At 39.0% G+C, this 22,887-nt stretch overlaps 1 protein-coding gene across 1 annotated transcript in view; it reads right to left on the bottom strand.

The window, feature by feature from the left end:
• The window catches only part of vkorc1l1 (vitamin K epoxide reductase complex, subunit 1-like 1), a 51,855-nt gene that overhangs the window by 12,000 nt on the left and 16,968 nt on the right, over nt 1–22,887 (bottom strand). The window contains exon 2 of the mRNA XM_061963297.2: nt 19,059–19,168. Coding sequence (XP_061819281.1) covers nt 19,059–19,168 — 110 coding nt within the window. The remainder of the gene's footprint in view (nt 1–19,058; nt 19,169–22,887) is intronic.

Here is a 22,887-nt window from a genome sequence, read left to right as displayed (position 1 = left end):
AGCAATCGATGGAAAACGGGCTCGCTTATCTGGTGGAGGTAGGAAGAAAGTGAGCGACGAGCTTGATGCTAATTTGTGTCAGTGGATACATCACGTATGCTGCTTTATTTAAAACTTGGAGTACTGTAGCCTTTATTTTATTTAAGTGACAGTATTATTGTTCTGTTTTGATGGTGGGTTTTATACTTGAGTACTTGGTACCATCATTTTATTTTTCCCGGTAGGCTGCTTTATTTAAAAAGTTTATTGATTTTTAGTATTGGTATTCTATTTGACAATTGTTGCACTACTGCCATGTTGAGGCCTTGTTGATCTCTTGTCTTTTGATAGCCTACCTCATGTTGATGTCTTGTTTTTTTGTTTGTATGTTTACAATAGCTTTTACATTTAAAGTTTTTTGTACGAAAAAAAAACTACTGGACAGTAACCATTGTAACCAAATAATGGCCTGGTGCAGGCTGGTGCAAAAATAAATAAAAGCCTTGTGCAAATAACCGCCCATGTCCTAATAGCCGCCCGGGGTCTGACCCCATTTTGTGAAATAAATGCCCGGGCTACTCTTTGGTAATATACGGTATATATATATATATATATATATATTTTTTTTGCAAATTTATTAAAACTAATAAAAATCACATGTACATAAGTATTCGCAGCCTTTGCTCAATACTTTGTTGATGCACCTACAATTACAGCCTCAAGTCCTTTTGAATACGATGCCACAAGCTTAGCACATCTATCTTTGGGCAGTTTCTATTTGCAGCACCTCTCAAGCGCCATCAGGTTGGATGGGAAACATTGATTTCATTCAGGATGTCTCTGTACATTACTGCATTCATCTTTACCTCTATCCTGAGTAGTGTCCCAGTTTCTGCTGCTGAAAAACATCCCCACAGCATGATGCTGCCGCCACCATGCTTGACTGTAGGGATTTGTATTTCACATAGTGAGATGAAGAAGATTATCTCATTTTCAGTGAGTTCAAAATGTTTATCATGATTCTTATTTTTTGTACATTGTAAACACTTTGAGTTTGAACAGTTTCTTAAACTAAATTATATTAGTAATTTGACTTATTTCCTAATCTAATTGAATTCCACATACTGATATACTAAAGGTTTTAAAGGCCTACTGAAACCCACTACTACCGACCACGCAGTCTGATAGTTTATATATCAATGATGAAATCTTAACATTGCAACACATGCCAATACGGCCGGGTTAGCTTACGTGCAATTTTAAATTTTGCGCAAAATATCCTGCTGAAAACATCTCGGTATGATGACGTCAGCGCGTGACGTCACGGATTGTGGAGGACATTTTGGGACAGCATGGTGGCTAGGGATGTCCCGATCCAGGTTTTTGCACTTCCGATCCGATACCGATATTGTTTTTGCATTTCCGATCCGATACCGATACTGACCGATACTGGCCTATCCGAGCATGTATTAAAGTTTAAAGTTATTTAGCCTACTTAGTTGTCAGAATCATGTTGAAAAGGGTTTTAGTACTCTTGATAACAACTAGCCAGCTGAATTAGGTGAGTTTGAATAATACACAATGGTTTGTAACAAGAAACTGACCTGTTTATTCAAGGATAAACACAAAATAGACAAAATCATACATGACAAACAGAAATGGCATCATTGAACTAGGGCTGGGCGATATGGCCTTTTTTTAATATTGCGATATTTTAAGGCCATATTGCGATACACAATATATATCTAGATATTTTGCCTTAGCCTTGAATGAACACTTGGTGCATATAATCACAGCAGTATGATGATTCTATGTGTTTTGATTGATTGTTTGAGACTTTTATTAGTAGGTTGCACAGTGAAGTACATATTCCGTACAATTGACCACTAAATGGTAACACCCAAATAAGTTTTTCAACTTGTTTAAGTCGGGGTCCACTTAAATTGATTCATGATACAGATATATACTATCAGATGTATAATATCATCATAATACAGTCATCACACAAGATAATCACATTGAATTATTTACATTATTTATATTCCAGGGTGTGGAGGGGGGTGCCGGATGTAAGTGTCAAAAAGACAGTCAAAAGAGTTTGATATGAGAATAAATCTAAAGTTAAAATATAGGGTAGAAATACACCCATTTGAAGGAATTGTAGTCTTGATTTTCAAAATTTTCTTTCAAGGCTTGCATGTCTACATTAAAACATTCTTCTTCATACTGCATTAATATATGCTACTTTTAAACTTTCATGCAGAGAAGGAAATCACAACTAAAAAAATCACTAATTTTTTCATACGGTGTTGATGTGGAAATTTTTGCCTCAGCATTTTGATGGTGTGGGCGTGTGGCACCGAATGGAGATAAGCGTCTCGACAGACGTCACAATATTTCAACAATGATGACGAAAACTGTTTTCTCTGTCGTGTCCGTGTGTCGAAAATTGTTATGCGCTTATTTTTTTATTTGATTTTGTGCGTGGCATAGATTTGCTGTGCGCAGAGGACGCTTAAACAGTGCGCAATTGCACAGGCGAGCACCCTAGAGGGAGTGTTGCTCGCACGGCTGCGCTAGCATCACAGATAACGTTAGCCATGTTGCTACCTCTCTGCTCGGGGAGGACGTATACGTATGTGACGTATGACGTGACAGTATGTGACGTGTGTAAGAAGGTGCACTTGCTGTCTGTGAGAGGGAGACACAGGAAAGAGTGAGAAGAGCCTGTCGTGTAATGCCAGCAGCTAAAAGCAACTGCGTGAGAATTCACAGACCTGTGGATGTGTTGAAGGTGTGCTGGAAAATGCGGAACGGAAATTACGGAGCAGCAGAAAAGTGGAATGTATTATTTAAATCGGTGCGTTGGAAAACACGGACCAGAGTTTTTTTTTTAAACTGGATCTGGATCGGCATTTTCCCATGCCTTGCCGATACGCAATTTTTGGCAAATATCGGCAGCCGATCCGATCCAAATATCGGATCGGGACATCCCTAATGGTGGCCAGCTATTAAGTCGTCTGTTTTCATGGCAAAATTCCACAGTATTCTGGACATCTGTGTTGGTGAATCTTTTGCAATTTGTTCAATGAACAATGGAGACAGCAAAGAAGAAAGCTGTAGGTGGGAAGCGGTGTATTGCGGCCGACTGCAGCAACACAAACACAGCCGGTGTTTCATTGTTTACATTCCCGGAAGATGACAGTCAAGCTTTACCATTGGCCTGTGGAGAACTGGGACAATAGAGACTCTTACCAGGAGGACTTTGAGTTGGATGCGCAGACGCGGTACAGTGAGTACGCATGCAGCTGCGGCTTCCAAACATTTGATCGCTTGCCCGTACGTGCGTGCTGCTATGTGCATGTCACATACGTAACTTTGGGGACTTTGGGGAAATATATGTGCTGTATGAACTTTGGGGAGGTGAACGGTACTTTGGGCTGTGGGATTGAGTGTGTTGTGCAGGTGTTGGAGTTGTATTGGCGGGTTATATGGACGGGAGGGGGGAGGTGTTTGTTATGCGGTATTAATTTGTGGCATATTAAATATAAGCCTGGTTGTGTTGTGGCTAATAGAGTATATATATGTCTTGCGTTTATTTACTGTTTAAGTCATTCCCAGCTGAATATCAGGTCCCACCCGCCTCTCACAGCATCTTCCCTATCTGAATCGCTTCCACTGCCCTCTAGTCCTTCACTCTCACTTTCCTCATCCACGAATCTTTCATCCTCGCTCAAATTAATGGGGAAATCGTCGCTTTCTCGGTCCGAATCGCTCTCGCTGCTGGTGGCCATGATTGTAAACAATGTGCGGATGTGAGGAGCTCCGCAACCTGTGACGTCACGCGCATATCGTCTACTACTTCCGGTTCAGGCAAGGCTTTTTTATCAGCGACCAAAAGTTGCGAACTTTATCGTCGATGTTCTCTACTAAATCCTTTCCGCGAAATGATCAAGTATGACACATAGAATGGACCTGCTATCCCCGTTTAAATAAGAAAATCGCATTTCAGTAGGCCTTTAAGTGTTGTACGTGCATAAAACTGCTTCAAGTTCCGTATTTTTCCTTTTTTATTGAGAAAAATGGTTGAACATACTTGGGTAGCAGGTTTCCTTGTACATACTTTTAGCTGTTTGCAAATGGACTAAATCATTAAATTTCAGTATTTTTGATTCAATAAAAAAAGGGTTTGTATGTTCTCTATATCCAACATTATGTATTAGACATCTTTTATAACACTGTTAGTGAATGGAGCATACATTTGTAGTTATTTCCTCATATTTATACACAATAACAATATGGTAACACAGTAGGGAATAAAGTGATTTTATTTGTCAAATTCATATTTTGCTTTATTTGTTATTGATGTATTTCTTGCCACCTTGTATTGTATATTTTTATGGGATTTCCAGTTCATTTTACCATCAATTATTACACTCAAAAATGTGTTTTCATTTACTCTTTCAATGTTTGCTCCGTCTATTTGTATTTGTGTTTGGCTTTCTCTTCTACTGTTACAGAACAGCATTATTTTAGTTTCACTGAGGTTTCAGGACAGTCTGTTTGTGTCAAACCATGTCATTAATTTATTCAATTATTCTGTTATTTGTATTAGCTTCTGTGTGTTCTCTCCTGAACAAAACACAGTTTTATCGTCCGCAAATAGTATTAGCTGAAATTATTTTGTAACTGTACAAATGTCGTTTGTATAAAGATTGAACAATTTTGGTCCCAGTATTGATCCCTGGGCTATCCCACAGGATATATTTAGAATTGTAGACGTGTGTTAACCTATCTTAACATATTGCTTACTGTTGTTTAAGTGGCTTCTGACCCAGTTCAAGGCCAACCCTCTGATGTGATACTGTTCTAATTTTTTAATTAAAATATTGTGATTAATTGTGTCAAATGCTTTAGTTAGATCCATATACAATGCCGCTGCACACTGTTTACCATCTATTGCATTGGTAATTTCTTCTTTAATTTCGATTAAAAGTTGAAATATTAGTTCTGTATTCGTATTGGTTCTCCGCGAGTGTTCTATATTTCTTATGATTTTGTACAATCTGTTATTAAACATTTTTAAAACAATTTTAGAACATTGTGGAAGTAAAGAAACAGGTCTTTAATTTGTAAATTGGTGTTTGTGGCAGACCCATCAGCGATCCTGTTCTGACTCCCTGTAACGTTTGTCTGCTCTTGAATGGGATTGTCCTGAAAATCTTAATTTCCCCCTCAGGGATTAATAAAGTACTTCTGATTCTGATTGTCTCCAGTCTTATAAATCTGTACAACCTTAATTAACTGTTTCAAATGATAGGTTGCTGACATACATTAATGGTTCTGAGATCACTTCAATAACCTTTTTATTGTTTCCATATCAATTCCATTCCAATCAATTGAGGTCTTGGATTTGCATTTTTTCACGATTTCAACTAATTCCTCCTGTGTCACGTCCGTGAGGAACATTAAGTTGGGATGTATATCTATATAGTGAAATCCTCAGTTGAAACTGGGTCTGGAATCTTTTCCTGCAGTTTTGGTCCAATATTTAGTATTAGTAGCTTTCAACTACTTCTTTCATATTGACGTTACTTACGTTTCCTTCTGAGAAGTATTGGAGGTAATCCCTCTTTGTGCCATTTTAATAATACCATTGAGGATGCCCCATCTTGCTCTCATGTTGTTTTTGTTCCTGTCTAATAATTGATTGTAATATTTGTTTCTACATGTGCGTAGTGGGCTAGTGAGCTTAATGTTATACTGTTTGTAGTAATTTTCTGCACTTGTAGATCTTTGTTTTATAAATTTTTGTGTAATGTAATTTTCTTTTGCAAGCATTTTTCAATCCTTTTGTCATCCATGGTTGGTTGATTGTTCTTTTTCTGCTTCCTACAGAGTTGTTTCCATGGACAATGTTTGTCAAAAAGCATTATGAACATGTTTAAAAATGTACCTGATGCTTCATCTATGTCATTTTGATTGTACGCATTGTCCCAATTTTGTTTTTCCAGCCTTTTTCTGAAAGGAATCATACTCTTCTGTGTATATTCTTCGTAATGAATGTTGGTCATCCATGCTCCTCTTCCTGTAGTTTCCATCATAGATGGTGAAAATTGTCAGATTACTAATGTCGGTTTTAAGTAGACCACTTGTAATATTATCAAAATCATTGGTAAAAATACTATCAAAAAGCGTGGGACAGTGGCCTGTGATTCTGCTTGGCTTTGTGGTTTTAGGATATAAACTCAGACTATACATTGTGTCAATGAAATCATCAATGGACTTTTGCTTATTAGGGTTCAATAGGTTAATGTTAAAGTCTCCACATAAGAAAATTACTTTTTGACCAGTGTCAATAAAATTTGCCTTGATCCAGTCAACGTTTCAACAATTGACTTAAGTGATCTACTGAATATATACAGCTGATTATTATGTTTTTGCTTTTTTAAAGACATATTTCAATGGATATGCATTCTAAGATATTATCAATAGCACACATCAACCCCCCCTCCATGCGTTGGTTGAGGTGGGCGGGGTTGAGGGGCGGGGTTTGGTGGTAGCGGGGGTGTGGTATCACGGCACGCCCTCCATATTGTTGTCCGGGTGAAAATCGGAGAATATTTGCCCCGGGAGATTTCCGGGAGAGGCACTGAAATCCGGAAGTCTCCCGGAAAAATCGTGAGGGTCGGCAAGTATGCAGCTGAGCCGCATCAGAGTGGTCAAAGAGCCGCAGGTTACCGACCCCTGCCCTAGGCACAGCTGTAGCTACTGTAGTATCCTACCACCACCAAGTATGGTGTGAATTTTCTTGTAAGACAATTGCTGACATTAAATGATAATGCATAAGAAAGAACTGAGCTTTATATTTTGCCAACATGGTAGTATTATTTGAAACGGCAGGTTGTGTAATGTTTTTCAGTCACTTTGGGAAAATGTTTTATGCAGCTTCGAGAGGAAGATGACACTATAATGTAACTTGGACAACGATGTACAGAACAGAGGTGATTTAGTAATTTTTTTATTTTAAACATTTTTTTCCCTTTACATAACCTCTCCATCATCCAGTTGTTGATTTATGGTGACTGTTCAAAAGAGAAATATACTACAGAACGTGTTACCTTGTTAAAAAGTAAAGTTTATAAAATGCTTGCAAACTGATGCTGACGAGATTCGAACCAACGTACTGTGGCATGAAAAGTAGATGCGTAGACCATTACCGTATTTTCCGCACTATTAGCCGCACCTAAAAACCACAAATTTACTCAAAAGCTGACAGTGCGGCTTATAACCCGGTGCGCTTTATATATGGATTCATATTAAGATTCATTTTCATAAAGTTTCGGTCTCGCAACTACGGTAAACAGCCGCCATCTTTTTTCCCCGTAGAAGAGGAAGTGCTTCTTCTTCTACGCAAGCAACCGCCAAGGTAAGCACCCGCCCCCATAGAACAGGAAGCGCTTCTTCTTCTACTGTAAGCAACCACCCGCCCGCGTAGAAGAAGAAGAAGAAGCGCGCGGATATTACGTTTCATTTCCTTTGTGTGTTTACATCTGTAAAGACCACAAAATGGCGACAGGTTTCCGGTTCATGAAAAGACGCAATCTCTCCATCCGCACACGGACTACTATTTCACAGCAACTGCCTAAAGACTTTCAAGAAAAGCTGGCTACTTTCCGTGCATATTGTAAAAACAAGATAGCTGAAAAAAAGATCCGGCCAGAGAACATTATCAACATGGACGAGGTTCCACTGACTTTTGATATTCCTGTGAACCGCACTGTGGATACAACGGGAGCACGTACGGTGAATATTCGCACCACAGGGAATGAGAAGTCATCCTTCACTGTGGTTCTAGCTTGCCATGCTAATGGCCAGAAACTTCCACCCATGGTGATATTCAAAAGGAAGACCTTGCCAAAAGAGACCGTTCCAGCCGGCGTCATCATAAAAGCTAACTCGAAGGGATGGATGAATGAAGAAAAGATGAGCGAGTGGTTAAGGTAAGTTTACGCGAAGAGGCCGGGTGGCTTTTTTCACGCAGCTCCGTCCATGTTGATATACGACTCCATGCGCGCCCACATCACGCTGGTTTTTAATATAATATTAAAGTTTGACTGACCTATCTGACTGTTTTTTTGACATTCCTTTAGCGCAGTTAGATGCGGCTTACAACACGGGGCGGCTTATAGGTGGACAAAGTTTTGAAATATGCCGTTCATTGAAGGCGTGGCTTATAACCCAGGGCGCCTTATGGTGCGGAAAATACGGTACATTACCAGACTACTGCTCTGATGAAAAATACAATTCAGAATATATTCATTGTTTTGTTTTAATCCTGTGTTATTCATACTGCTCACCGATCAGTAAACGGCTTGGATTAAGCTTGCTGTTATTCTTTGATTCTGTTGGCTTTTAAAAATACATATTTTTTGTCTCTATCCGGATTCCAAACAGACCATAACTCTCAAAAGCCCACATTTTAAATGGAGTATGTTTTGTCAAATCTCCTTGCAAAATCTGAACCGCGTCCCGAAGCGGTCACGTGGTACGGCCAGGAACACCCCCACATAACTCAACACAAGCTTCAAAGCCTCCGAACATCCATCCATTCATTTTTTACCGCTTGTCCCTCTCGGGCTTCACATTACTAGATTAAAAGCACATATGCGGGCAGAACACCGGCCGCTGTTTTACTACGCAACGCTTGTATGCTTCAAATCATTCCGCCTCTGAGTGGGGTGGCACATAGGGTGACATATTGGATTCTAGGGGTAGCACAGGCCACCCCCTATACACGCCACTGATCTTTTGGCTTCTCCCATCAGCGGTTTCCCCAGCCAGTCATGCGCCTCCATATGTCTCACTGTTCCCTGCTATAATATGTTCCCTCCTCCCCGACATCCATAAATCTTCCTTCTGCTGTCATTATCCACACACATCTTTGTAGTAACACTTTCCCTCTTCAACACAAACCATCTCAATCTGCCCTATCTTAATTTGGATTCCAAAATGTCAGCCCTGCCCTCTTACTTTAACACCGTGCTACTAATCATGTTGTGCATGCAAGGGTCATATTTATGTCTGTCATATGTGGTGCGCTGATTTAAAACTGATTTAAACTGGCACAGGACAACTTCTTCAACTTTTACGTTTTGGAAGATAAACCCAATCAAAGCAGTTACTTTAGTTGTCCAAGTAAATTAACTGTATTTGTACTTTTGTCATGGGGTGTAAACATGGGATCTAGTAGCAGTGAACTATGGTCTGTCTATTGTCTGAGTCCAATGAGTGGTATCTGCTGTGGCTAAAAGGACCTCTTGTTCCATTTCAGTGCCAGGTGGCCAGATAAACATGCCAAACCAGCATGGCTGAGTCAGCATCAGTATCAGTATACCAGGGAAGAAAAGAGAGCAGCCATTTTCTTGCTTACAAATATTATTGCGATTCTGTGGGATGACTTTTTTCCCACTTGACCATGCACACTCACGCTTTCTTGATGACAATGGGTTGATATCTTAAAGACTATTATTTATTTAATTACGATTATTATAAAACTTGTGATTGACTTGCTCTGCATTAAATACTCTTTCTGCTGCTCTTCATGAACGTCGTTGGGAGGACTGAATTAAAATTATTACAAAGACTGAAAGTAATCCATCAAGTCAAAAGTATGGCATGTTCGCTCACAATATATTCTTGCTAGGGTTGGGTGATATATACGATTTAAATTTTCCGACGATAGAGTTTGTAATACTATCGTTATATCGTGATAATGCATGTTGACACATTGTAGCTTTGTTCTGCAAATTTGACAAGCAAACAAACGCATCCTCGATGCACTGTCGAGTCCTCATTACCTATCTCACAGCTAATGTCCCTCCACAGTGTGAAACTCTTAAGTCAGCAATCCTCACCTTCATGGCGGAAAATAAACTATGTTTCTTACAAGTATTATCACTGCAGGACAATGAATAGCTAAACATGCATCATTAAACACCATAGCAGGATATGCTGATCGCAAGCTAGAGCTCTTGAATGTAAACAGAAACGCTGATCAATACAAGTATCGACAGTAACTGATATCAAGTATGGTGTAAAGTGGAGATGTAACAATAATCGGTAAACAGTAAACTCTCGACGGTTAGCATTTTGAATTAAAATTATCGTAAAACTGTGATGGATAACCACACTTTGATAAACTCACAGACTGTTGACTCTGCTCGTTTACTGGAGAAGCAAGCTAGTGCTAGCTATACTGAACAAAAATATGAACACAACAATTTTGTTCTTGCCCCCATTTTTCATGAGTTCAACTCAAAGATCTGAAACTTTTACAATATACACAAGAAACCTACCGTATTTTTCGGATTGTAAGTCACAATTTTTTTCATAGTTTGGCCGTGGGTGCGACATATACTACGGAGCAACTTATGTGTGAAATTATTAACACATTACCGTAAAATATCAAACAATATTATTTATCTCATTCGCGTAAGAGACGAAGCAAATGGCAGCAATCGTCACACACACATCAGCAATCGTCACTCACACGTCAACCAATAAGAATTCGGCGGGGGAGGTATGTCCCGATCCAGGTTTTCGCACTTCCGATCCGATACCGATATTGTTTTTGCATTTCCGATCCGATACCGATACTGACTGATACCGATACTGGCCTATCCGAGCATGTATTAAAGTTTAAAGTTATTTAGCCTACTTAGTTGTCAGAATCATGTTGAAAAGGGTTTTAGTACTCTTGATAACAACTAGCCAGCTGAATTAGGGGAGTTTGAATAATACACAATGGTTGGTAACAAGAAACTGACCTGTTTATTCAAGGATAAACACAAAATAGACAAAATTATACATGACAAACAGAAATGGCATCATTGAACTAGGGCTGGGCGATATGGCCTTTTTTTAATATTGCGATATTTTAAGGCCATATTGCGATACACAATATATATCTCGATATTTTGCCTTAGCCTTGAATGAACACTTGATGCATATAATCACAGCAGTATGATGATTCTATGTGTTTTGATTGATTGATTGAGACTTTTATTAGTAGGTTGCACAGTAAAGTACATATTCCGTACAATTGACCACTAAATGGTAACACCCGAATAAGTTTTTCAACTTGTTTAAGTCGGGGTCCACATTGATTCATGATACAGATATATACTATCAGATATATACTATCATCATAATACAGTCATCACACAAGATAATCACATTGAATTATTTACATTATTTATAATCCAGGGTGTGGAGGTGGACGCCTGATGTAAGTGTCAAAAAGACAGCCAAAAGAGTTTGATATGAGAATAAATCTAAAGTTAAAATATAGGGTAGAAATGCACCCATTTGCAGGAAATGTAGTCTTGATTTTCAAAATGTTCTTTCAAGGCTTGCATGTCTACATTAAAACATTCTTCTTCATACTGCATTAATATATGCTACTTTTAAACTTTCATGCAGAGAAGGAAATCACAACTAAAAAAAAAATCACTAATTTTTTCATACGGTGTTGATGTGGAAATTTTTGCCTGCCTCGGCATTTTGATGGTGTGGACGTGTGGCACCGAATGGAGATAAGCGTCTCGACAGACGTCACAATATTTGAACAATGATGACGAAAACTGTTGTCTCTGTCGTGTCCGTGTGTCGAAAATTGTTATGCGCTTATTTTTTTTATTTGATTTTGTGCGTGGCATAGATTTGCCGTGCGCAGAGGACGCTTGAGCAGGCGCGCACCTTAGCGGCTGCGCTAGCATCACAGCTAACGTTAGCCATGCCGCTACCTCGCTCTCTGCTGGGAGAGGACGTATACGTATGTGACAGTGTTTCCCACACATTCATTTATTTGTGGCGGCCCGCCACGAAAGAATTACGTCCGCCACAAATGGATTTTTCGGCTTTTGACTCGGTCGACCGCTCATAAAAGCAATGGGACTGTCTGTGAATGTTGCTTGTAGTTACACCTCAGGTGCAGTAGGTGGCGGTAGCCTACTATGCACTATGCAATAGCACTTAATTCACCTGGTGGGCCAGAAGAAGAAGAAGAAGAAGAGGGACGGATGGACGGACGGAATCAAAATACTCGCCGGCTACTTTTCATAATGATGGCGCTTCCTACGTTTCTACCTCAAACGTCCAAAAGCTGCTGAAAGCCTTGATCCAGGATGCCATGGGGAAAAAAACTTAAATGGTGCCTTTTGGCGACAGTTAGCAGCTTGGTGGCTCATAGCCGGCGAGCTAACGCTTGCTAGCGTGGTAGCATTGGTTCATTTTTACAGGTGTTATAGGTAGATAGTAGTGATGGGTCCGGCAACACCGATGCATGCGTCGAGCTCATAGAGCGAAACCCTGTGTTGGTGCGCGTACCGCTTTTAGAAAGTCACGTGACCGATCATGAGCTGTTTTGGTCACGTGACCGATACGCGAACTGTGTCGCACTGACGCCTCCTCTGTGCCCTGTGAGCGGCTCTTTTCTACAGCCGGAGAAATAATAACTAAGAAGAGAAAGCGTCTAAAATTGAATACGTTGGAAAAACTGTTTTTTTTTTTAATAAAAATGTGTAAAAATAAATAAATAATTTTTAGGTCCACAAGCATCCTCATTCACAACACGTTCTCTTAGATTTCCATGTTATGATACATGTTCACATTATTTATTGACTGTATCTAAAAAAGACAAAAAATATATTTTTATTTAAATGAAGTTATGAAATAATCCTAAATGAAATACAATGACTTGGTTTATATTATTGTATATACTAGGTCAGTGGTTCTCAACCTTTTTTCAGCAATGTACCCCCTGTGAATTTTTTTTAAATTCAAGTACCGGTACCCCCTAATCAGAGCAAAGCATTTTTGGTTGAAAAAAAAAAGATAAAGAAGTAAAATACAGCACTATGTCATCAGTTTCTGATTTATTAAATTGTATAACAGTGCAAAATATTGCTCATTTGTAGTGGTCTTTCTTGAACTATTTGGAAAAAAAAGATATAAAAATAACTAAAAACTTGTTGAAAAATAAACAAGTGATTCAATTATAAATAAAGATTTCTACACCTAGAAGTAATAATCAACTTAAAGTACCCTCTTTGGGGATTGTATTAGAGATCCATCTGGATTCATGAACTTAATTCTAAACATTTCTTCACAAAAAAAATAAATCTTTAACATCAATATTTATGGAACATGTCCACAAAAAATCTAGCTGTCAACACTGAATATTGCATAGTTACATTTCTTTTCACAGTTCATTTTAGTGACAAACCTGAGCTTGTGCTTCACTGAGTTTATGAACTTACATTCATATTTTGTTGAAGTATTATTCAATAAATATATAAAGGATTTTTGAATTGTTGCTATTTTTAGAATATTTTAAAAAAATCTCACGTACCCCTTGGCATACCTTCAAGTACCCCCAGGGGTTCGCGTACCCCCATTTGAGAACCACTGTACTAGGTCATAAAATCAGTGTCAGTTGAGTCGATCCATAGGTTGCCTGTAGGGATTTTTAATGTCCAGCAGATGTCAGTATTTAGTGACACAGTATCGACACAGTATCAATACAGTTTTGCAATGTGTCAAAACGCTTCATGACGCCTCATCAACCCATCACTAGTAGATAGGTTATAGCTGCATCGCTCGCGGCTCGTCATATATTTAACGTTAATCCGTGATTTCACCGAGCGTTTCACTGACGGTGAGCAGCCTGACGCTGCTTCATTAACACCGCCGCTGTTTGACTCGTGGCCCGGGGCAGACGCTCGTAGTAACAGTCACGTGTTACAATACCGACGAGCTAACGTGTCCAGGTTATAACCATGTTGTCAATAAACACACATGGACTGAAGCTAAATTGTCCACTGTCCACTGCAGCATGTGAATGCAATGAAAATTATAAAATCTGAGCCAACCAGCTGTTAAAATGTTGTCCAGGTTAATGTTTTGGCCATTAAAGACCATTCATTTCAAGATTTCAACTGTGATTGGGCTTTAAACAGGTGGCTGACCTGTTCAGATGAGTGTAACTGCTACTGGTCAAATAATGTGAAATAGCATTTAATTTTACATGTATGCAATGCCATTTAAATGTAATTATAGATAATAATAATAATAATAATAATAATAATAATAAATACTGTGTACCGTATTTTCCGCACTATAAGGCGCACCTAAAAACCACAATTTTTCTCAAAAGCTGACAGTGCGCCTAATAACCCGGTGCGCTTTATTACGATTCATTTTCATAAAGTTTCGGTCTCGCAACTTCGGTAAACAGCCGCCATCTTTTTTCCCGGTAGAACAGGAAGCGCTTCTTCTTCTACGCAAGCAACCGCCAAGGAAAGCACCCGCCCCCATAGAACAGGAAGCGCTTCACCCGCCCCCATAGAAAAGGAAGCGCTTCACCCGCCCCCGGAAGAAGAAGAAAAAACGCGCGGATATCACCGTACGTTTCATTTCCTGTTTACATCTGTAAAGACCACAAAATGGCTCCTAATAAGCGATCCGGTTCATAAAAAGACGCAATCTCTCCATCCGCACACGGATTACTACCGTATTTCACAGCAACTGATATTCCTGTGAACCGCACTGTGGAACGGGAGCACGTACGGTGAATATTCGCACCACAGGGAATGAAGTCATCCTTCACTGTGGTTCTAGCTTGCCATGCTAACTTCCACTCATGGTGATATTCAAAAGGAAGACCTTGCCAAAAGAGACCTTTCCAGCCGGCGTCATCATAAAAGCTAACTCGAAGGGATGGATGGATGAAGAAAAGATGAGCGAGTGGTTAAGGGAAGTTTACGCGAAGAGGCCGGGTGGCTTTTTTCACACAGCTCCGAAGGCGAACACACCTTCACTAAGACGGGCAGACAGCCTCGGACGACATACGCCAACATCTGCCAGTGGATCGTAAATGCCTGGGCAGATATTTCGGTCACAACTGTGGTCCGAGCTTTCCGGAAGGCAGGATTCACAGAACAACAGCGACACTGACTCCCGATGACTTCTACGAGACGGAACCGGCCATTTTGGATCCCGTATTCGCCCAACTTTTCAATTCGGACACCGAAGACGAAGAATTCGAAGGATTTACGAATGAAGAATAACATCAGAAGGTGAGCGCTATGTTTATTTTGTGTGTTGTGACATTAACGTTAAAGCAACATTATGTTGCTATTGTTCTACACCATTTTGAATTTTACTATGTTTGTGATTGCACATTTGCGTACATTTTGGGACAGAGTTGTTAGAACGCTGGTTTTCAATATATTATTAAAGTTTGACTGAACTATCTGACTGTTTTTTTGACATTCACTTTAGCGCAGCGTTTGTTTGACATTCACTTTAGCGCAGCGTAGGCGCGGCTTTTAGTCCGGGGCGGCTTATTGGTGGACAAAATTATGAAATATGTAATTCATAGAAGGTGCGGCTAATAATCCGGTGCGCCTTATAGTGCGGAAAATACGGTAGTGTTGTAAATAGTCAACGGGAAGGATTCTATTAAGATATAAGCCATGAGCACTACACAGCCAGAAAAAAACCTAGGCAGGACAAGTACAAATATTGGGGCAAGTAGATTTGAGAAGTCAGGCAAGTAGAAAAAAACCTTAACGTTGAACCCTGCATGTGTTGAGCTGCTGCCGCTTAAGGTTAGACGGCACTGTACAAAGAGCGGTTCTGCTCGTTAGTAATAAATTCTAATGTTGGATGTTCACTCCTTCACACAGATGAGTATAGAAAAATATTTTCAACGGCCGAAAAGGGCTCGACTTGGAGAGGAGGTAGGCCTATAGTTCGGACCACAGGTGCGACCTGTTCAGCAGCAGCAGCAGCAGGAGGAGGAGGTTGACTGACTGTGGCAGGACACCTCTGCCTCTGTTTCACTTCATGTTGCTGGTAAATAATATGGTTGTAGTAGTAGGCTAAAGTAAAATTATTTAGTATTCACTAATTAAAGGGGCAGAGCTTTAAGAGACATTTTAGCTTTTATATTTTATAAGATATATTTTCTGTAAGAACCACAATTAATAAATATATATCAGTGAATCACTAATTGTTCAAATCTGTATATAAATATGTACATAAAATGTTGCAATTATATTCCAACTCCGCGTTCTTCTTGGTCATCGCCGCTGCCGCCGCCATCCCCCCACCCGCCCGCCGACCACACCACCACAAATAGATGCCTGTCCTGTGGGAAACACTGTGTGACGTATGACGTGACAGTAGTTGACGTATGACGTGACAGTATGTGACGTGTGTAAGAAGGTGCGCTCGCTGTCTGTGAGAGGGAAACACAGGAAAGAGTGAGAAGAGCCTGTCGTGTAATGCCAGCAGCTAAAAGCAACTGCGTGAGAATTGTGGATGTGTTGAAGGTGTGCTGGAAAATGCGGAACGGAAATTACGGAACAGCAGAAAAGTGGAATGTATTATTTAAATAGGTGCGTTGGAAAACACGGACCGGAGTTTTTTTAAAACTGGATCTGGATCGGCATTTTCCCATGCCTTGCCGATACGCAATTTTTGGCAAATATCGGTAGCCGATCCGATCCAAATATCGGATCGGGACATCCCTAGTCATGGCAGAAGTGCATTGTGGGTAATGGGATGCTAACTGCATCCATAACACATGCCTGCCCATACCATAACCCCACCCCACCATGGGCCACTCAATTCATAATGTTGACATCAACAAACCGCTCTCCCGCAGACGTTGTCCGCCATCTGCCCTGAACAGTGAAAACCTTGATTCATTTGTGAAGAGAACACCTCTCCAACGTGCCAGACTCCATCGAATGTGAGCATTTGCCCAACCAAGTCGGTTACGACGACAAACTGTTGTTAGGTAGAGACCCCGGTTGTGAGGCTGGTTGGATGTACTGCCAAATTCTCTGAAACGCCTTTGCAGACGGTTTATGGTGGAGAAATGAACATTCAATTCACGGGCAACAGCTCTGGTTGACATTCCTGTAGTCAGCATGCCAACTGCACATTCCCTCAAAACTTGCGACATCTGTGGCATTGTACTGCGTGATAAAACTGCACATTTTAGAGTGTCCTTTTATTGTGGGCAGCCTAATGCACACCTGTACTAATCATGCTGTTTAATCAGCATCTTGATATGCCACACCTGTGAGATGGGATGGATTATCTTGGCAAAGAAGAAATGCTCACTAACACAGATTTAGACAGATTTGTGAATAACATTTGAGAGGAATAGGTCTTTTGTATATATAGTACATTTTTTAGATATTTGAGTTCAACTTATGAAAAATGGGAGCAAAAACAAAAGTGTTGTGTATTTCAAATGCTAACATGAAAAAACAGGAGAAAATAAAATGTTTCCCCATTAAGAAACTACATACCCCAATCTAAACTTACATGAACGCATTCTTTCTAAGCAACAAAGCTATTCAATTGTGCACATTGAACTAGGGCTGCAACTAACGATTAATTTGATAATCGATTAATCTGTCGATTATTACTTCGATTAATTGATTAATAATCGGATAAAAGAGACAAACTACATTTCTATCCTTTCCAGTATTTTATTGAAAAAAAACAGCATACTTGCACCATACTTATTTTGATTATTGTTTCTCAGCTGTTTGTAAATGTTGCAGTTTATAAATAAAGGTTTATTTAAAAAAAATAATAATAATAAAAAATTTAAAAAAGCCTCTGCGCATGCGCATAGCATAGATCCAACGAATCGATGACTAAATTAATCGGCAACTATTTTTATAATCGATTTTAATCGATTTAGTCGATTAGTTGTTGCAGCCCTACATTGAACCTACAGGCTGTTCTCTCTTCGCACAAAGTGATCATATCGATGCAGGAATAAATAATAACAGAAAGTGAACTCGCGTGACATCACATAAACTGGAAGTTTATCATAAAAAAAATAAAAAATAAAACGTTTAAAAATGTTTATCATCTTCTTGTTTGTATCTTGTGAACACCAAAATGAAAACATGACTCTAAAAGGGGACCTGCACTTTTTTGAATTTTGCCTATCATTCACAATCATTATGTGAAACAAGCCCACATGTTGTTTTTTACAAGCACCCTAACTCATAAACTCTAGCAAAAGTCAGCTAACAATGGAGACAATGGGAGTCGATCTATTCTACCTATTTCAATTATTTCCCCTAAAATATGAATTGAGGCTATAAAGTGTATTTTATTTTATTTAAGGCTGCAGCTATCGATTATTTTAGTAATCAAGTAATGTATCTTATATTTTATCCGATTAATTGAATAAAACATTTTACAGCAAATTTTAGAGAAAATAGATTAAATAAAGATTATTCTGCTTGTAATAACCATTATTTGTTCTATCATCAATATTGACACATTGCTCTTAACATGTGTGATTTAAAATCAAATAAAAATAAAAACTTTTGCAAAACGGATCATAACCCCCGCACACCACCGATCTAATCTAGCGGCAGTGCGAAAACTATGTTCATGCATTTAAAAATTTGAGCACTCCATTAGAGTTCATGCATTTTTATTACTTACAAAAACAATTAATCCAAGCAACAGAATATAAATTAAAGCTTTTTTCTAATCGAATTTATCAATTTAATCAATTCATTATTACAGCTCTAATCAGATTACTTAATTAACTAATTGATATATATAACTGGATGACAAAAATAATGGATAGCTGCAGCGCCGATAATATTACTTTAAACTTAAACTTAAAACTACTGGAGTTGTTTGTAGTACATTCTATCGTATGATTTTTGATACAACATTCACTATCTAGAAGTGTGTTTTCTTATTAAAAAGTATATTATGTGTTAAAATACTGCCGTTATTGGGGGGCCCAGAACGGATTACTGGAATTTGAATTAATTTCAATGGGGAAGATTGATATGAGATATGAGTATTTTGAGAATTAATTAAACTGGTGTGTCAAGGCACCACAGTATCATGTCCACTTGCTTCAAGTGTTTGTCGAAGTCAAATGACTGAAATATAGCCAACACAATTCAACGGCTGCAAGGACTGATCAGCAGAATGTTCGAATTAGGCTAACTTACCTAGTAGGAGTTGAAAAGCATAAAAGCCAATTCCATAGACACTGTTTGGTTGGTTCAGTGCACTGTCATTTCCAAAAATTGAGCCCAGGAGTCCAAATCCTCGACCCCACCTAAAGTGAAAAAAAAGTCGAGTTTATGAATCAAAGCTTGAGTTCCATATCAGAGTTATTTTACCAACGTTAATCCAAGACCGCTCCTATTTGTCCCAAGAGCTCATACATTTCAAATATTCAATTAAACAACGTTGCAGTCCAAGCACAGGAATACTGTATACAAAAGCTATATGTATGCATTTAATGTACTCTTAAATAAGGGAAACTGGATGGTTTGTTTATTTCTACCACTTTTACTTCTGCTTGCTCTTGGTGTAATGAAATCAGATCATAACTCACATGATCTGCTGACTTTACGTCATGCACGATGAGAGTTCAGCAATTTAGCTTTTTCTTGGCTTAACTCCTATCTCAATAAAAGCATGCACTGTGTATTCCATAATAACGTGACCTCGGAGTATGTTGAGGTAACGTGCAGAGTTCCACAGGGTTCGGTGCTTGGCCCTGCTCTATGCAGCATGTATATGCTGCTGCTAGGCCACATCATACGCAGATACGGTGTCGGTTTTCACTGTTATGCTGATGACATCCAATTTTACATGCCCCCAAAGCTGACCAACACACAAGATTGTTAATAATAATAATAATAATGATATTCCTGCATCTTAATGCTATGATAACAAAAATGTTGGTTATCTGTCCTGCTAGACACAGGCACTTGTTTTAGGATACCACTTTGAAATTGGAAAAACTATCGGACAAAGGGACTCGGTGAAGAATCTCAAAAGTATTTCCAACCCAACTCTCTTGTTTGAACTGCACATTAAGCGTGTTACTGAAACAGCCTTCTTTCCTCGCCGTAATATTGCTCAAATCCATCCGATTTTGTCCATCAGTGACGATCATTATACATGCGTTTGTTTTAACTCGTCTCAATTACTGTAACATGTCCAGCAATAAAAGATTACAGTTGGTACAAAATGACGCTGCTAGACTTTTGAATAGGTCTAGAACAGTGGTTCTTAACCTGGGTTCAATCGAACCCTAGGGGTTCGGTGAGTCGGGCTCAGGGGTTCGGCGGACGTCAAGACACACCCGACTCATCGTGTAAATAAAAACGTCTCCCTATCGGCGTATTACGGATACGGCAACAGCAGAAGTCACACTGATTTGCAGGTGTGTAATTTGTTGTGAGTTTATGCACTGTGTTGGTTTTGTTCTTTGAACAAGGTGATGTTCATGCACGGTTCATTTTGTGCACCAGTAAAAAAAACATGGTAACACTTTAGTATGGGGAACATATTCACCATTAATTAGCTGTTTATTAACATACAAATTAGTAACATATTGGCTCTTAACTAGTCATTATTAAGTACTTATTAATGCCTTATTCGGCATGGCCTTTTTATAACCCTAACCCTCTAACCCTAGCCCTAACCCCCTAACCCTAACCAAATAACTCTAAATTAAGTCTTTGTTACTTAGAATATGTTCCCCAAGTGTCCAAAAAAGTCTAAATTAAGTCTTTGTTACTTAGAATATGTTCCCCATACAAAAGTGTTACCAAAAATCATATAACTTTGTCTTGAATTTGAAAAAAAAACCATCATTTTATTTTTCACTAAAGAAAGGTTCGGTGAATGCGCATATGAAACTGGTGGGGTTCGGTACCTCCAATAAGGTTAAGAACCACTGGTCTAGAAGGTTCAATATTACGACTGTACTGGCACCCAGTACACTTAAGAAGCGACTTTAAGGTTGTATTACTTACGTACAAAATGTTAAACTGTTTAGCACCACCTTGATGATTGTATTTTACCCTACATTCCATCCAGAAATGTGCGTTCCAAGGACACCGACTTATTAGTGATTCCCAGAGCCCAAAAAAAGTCTGCAGGCTCTAAAGCATTTTCTATTCGGGCTCCAGTACTCTGGAATGCCCTACCGGCAACAGTTAGAGATGCAACCTCGGTTGAAGCATTTAAGTAGCACCTTACAACTCCTCTATATACTCTAGCTTTTAAATAGACTCTTAGACCAGTTGACTAGCCGCTTCTCTTCTTTGCCCTCCTCTCCTGGAGAGGTTAACAGAAGGCCACGGATAATCCCTGGAAAGATACCAGTCTGGAGTAGTTGCTAAATCATGACCCAGTGGAGACCACTCCTATGACCTGGATGGAGACCTCCTACAATCCTCTGCTTGAACCCAATAAACTGGACTCTCACATTATCATAAAACATTTGCAATAACTGTACCCACTTGGCCTTCATTGCAGCCAGTCACCTAGAATGTGGGTTCAGACCAGTGATGTCATTGTGGTTTGTGCAGTCCTTTGAGGCACTTGTGAAAGTTGTGATCAAGGGCTATAAAAATTAATTTTTGATTGATTGATTGATTGAGTGATTGATTGAACAAGAAAGAGGCCTATTTTTTTTTACTATAAAGATACTTCTGTCGTATATTTATCCCACAAGTAGATATTTTTTGTCATTCCCCATACACATCATTCCTAATGTCCTTTAGGTAACTATTATACTTTCGTCAAACACATACGTTGTTTGCCCTTAACCAGATCATCACATTATGATAAGCCTTTGCCTCGTCTGTAACCCTGATTGTGTTAAAGATAGTTTGAACTGAAATACAAAACTGCATAAATTCTGAATTGATAGTTAACAAAGAGAACTTGTATTGAGCAACAATATTGTATACTTTTTTTTATTATTGAATTACAACTCTAGAATAGGAATATTCAACTAGATTGTTTTGGGAGCCACATTTACAGAAAGCCAAGGACCGGGGGCCATATAGGCCGCAGTGGAACTCAGTTGTATTGCACTTTTACACCACTTGTGGCAGCATTGACAATCAATCAATCAATGTTTATTGATATAGCCCTAAATCACAAGTGTCTCAAAGGGCTGCACAAGCCACAACGACATACTTGGTTCAGATATCAAACAAACAGACGAAGTCTGAAGCTTAAAGTACCTGTAGAGTGGAAAAACAAGTTGACTTTATATGTTTAATTGTGTTTCATTCTATCCATTAAACCATTTCCAATAGCATTTACAATCCGTAAAGTATGTGAAAATACAGTTGTAACATCACAAAATGCCACAAATTCAGTCTGCCATTTTGAATATACTGTTCCGAATATCTTTGGCGATTTCTGTAGATTCTACGTCATTGTAGTAACGCTTCTGCACTCTCATATTATCAGATCAGTCACACTGAAAATACGCAAAAATTGGAAAGAGATGTTCTGTCTATCATTCACAAAACGTATCTTGGACAAGAACACATGCTTGGCTTTTTTAATGCATTCGAAATGATAAAGCAATAGCTAACAATTGCGTCAACAGATCGAGGGTCCTCTGTTGCGCCCATTATATCCTCTAAAAAACATCCAGAAACCGCCAACAATACTCCATTTACAAGTTGAGACCTGAATATTAACCACATTTGAGTGGTTTTGTTATTATAAGCGCCAACGCAGATTACCTATTTTAGCGGCACATTGATAGCAGTGAGCTAATGCTAGTTTACGCTGCTACTGTTGACACACTGAGCCGACAGATGCTTCTGCTTCTTCTCAAACTTGCTAAAAGTAAATTCTAGATTATAATTCATGCATCTCTCACCTGGTAGTAGACAAATGTGGCCATGGACCTAGAGGCTGGTCGACTTTGACATCCCCTGAGATGGCAAAAAAGACGTAGTTGCAGCAACTTTTTTAACCCTTCATGAGGATTGCGATTGACTCGTCATCTAA

This window comes from Nerophis lumbriciformis, linkage group LG09 (assembly GCF_033978685.3).
Source record: "Nerophis lumbriciformis linkage group LG09, RoL_Nlum_v2.1, whole genome shotgun sequence".
Taxonomy (NCBI): Eukaryota; Metazoa; Chordata; class Actinopteri; order Syngnathiformes; family Syngnathidae; genus Nerophis; species Nerophis lumbriciformis.
This window is presented reverse-complemented; position numbering and strand designations above follow the sequence as displayed.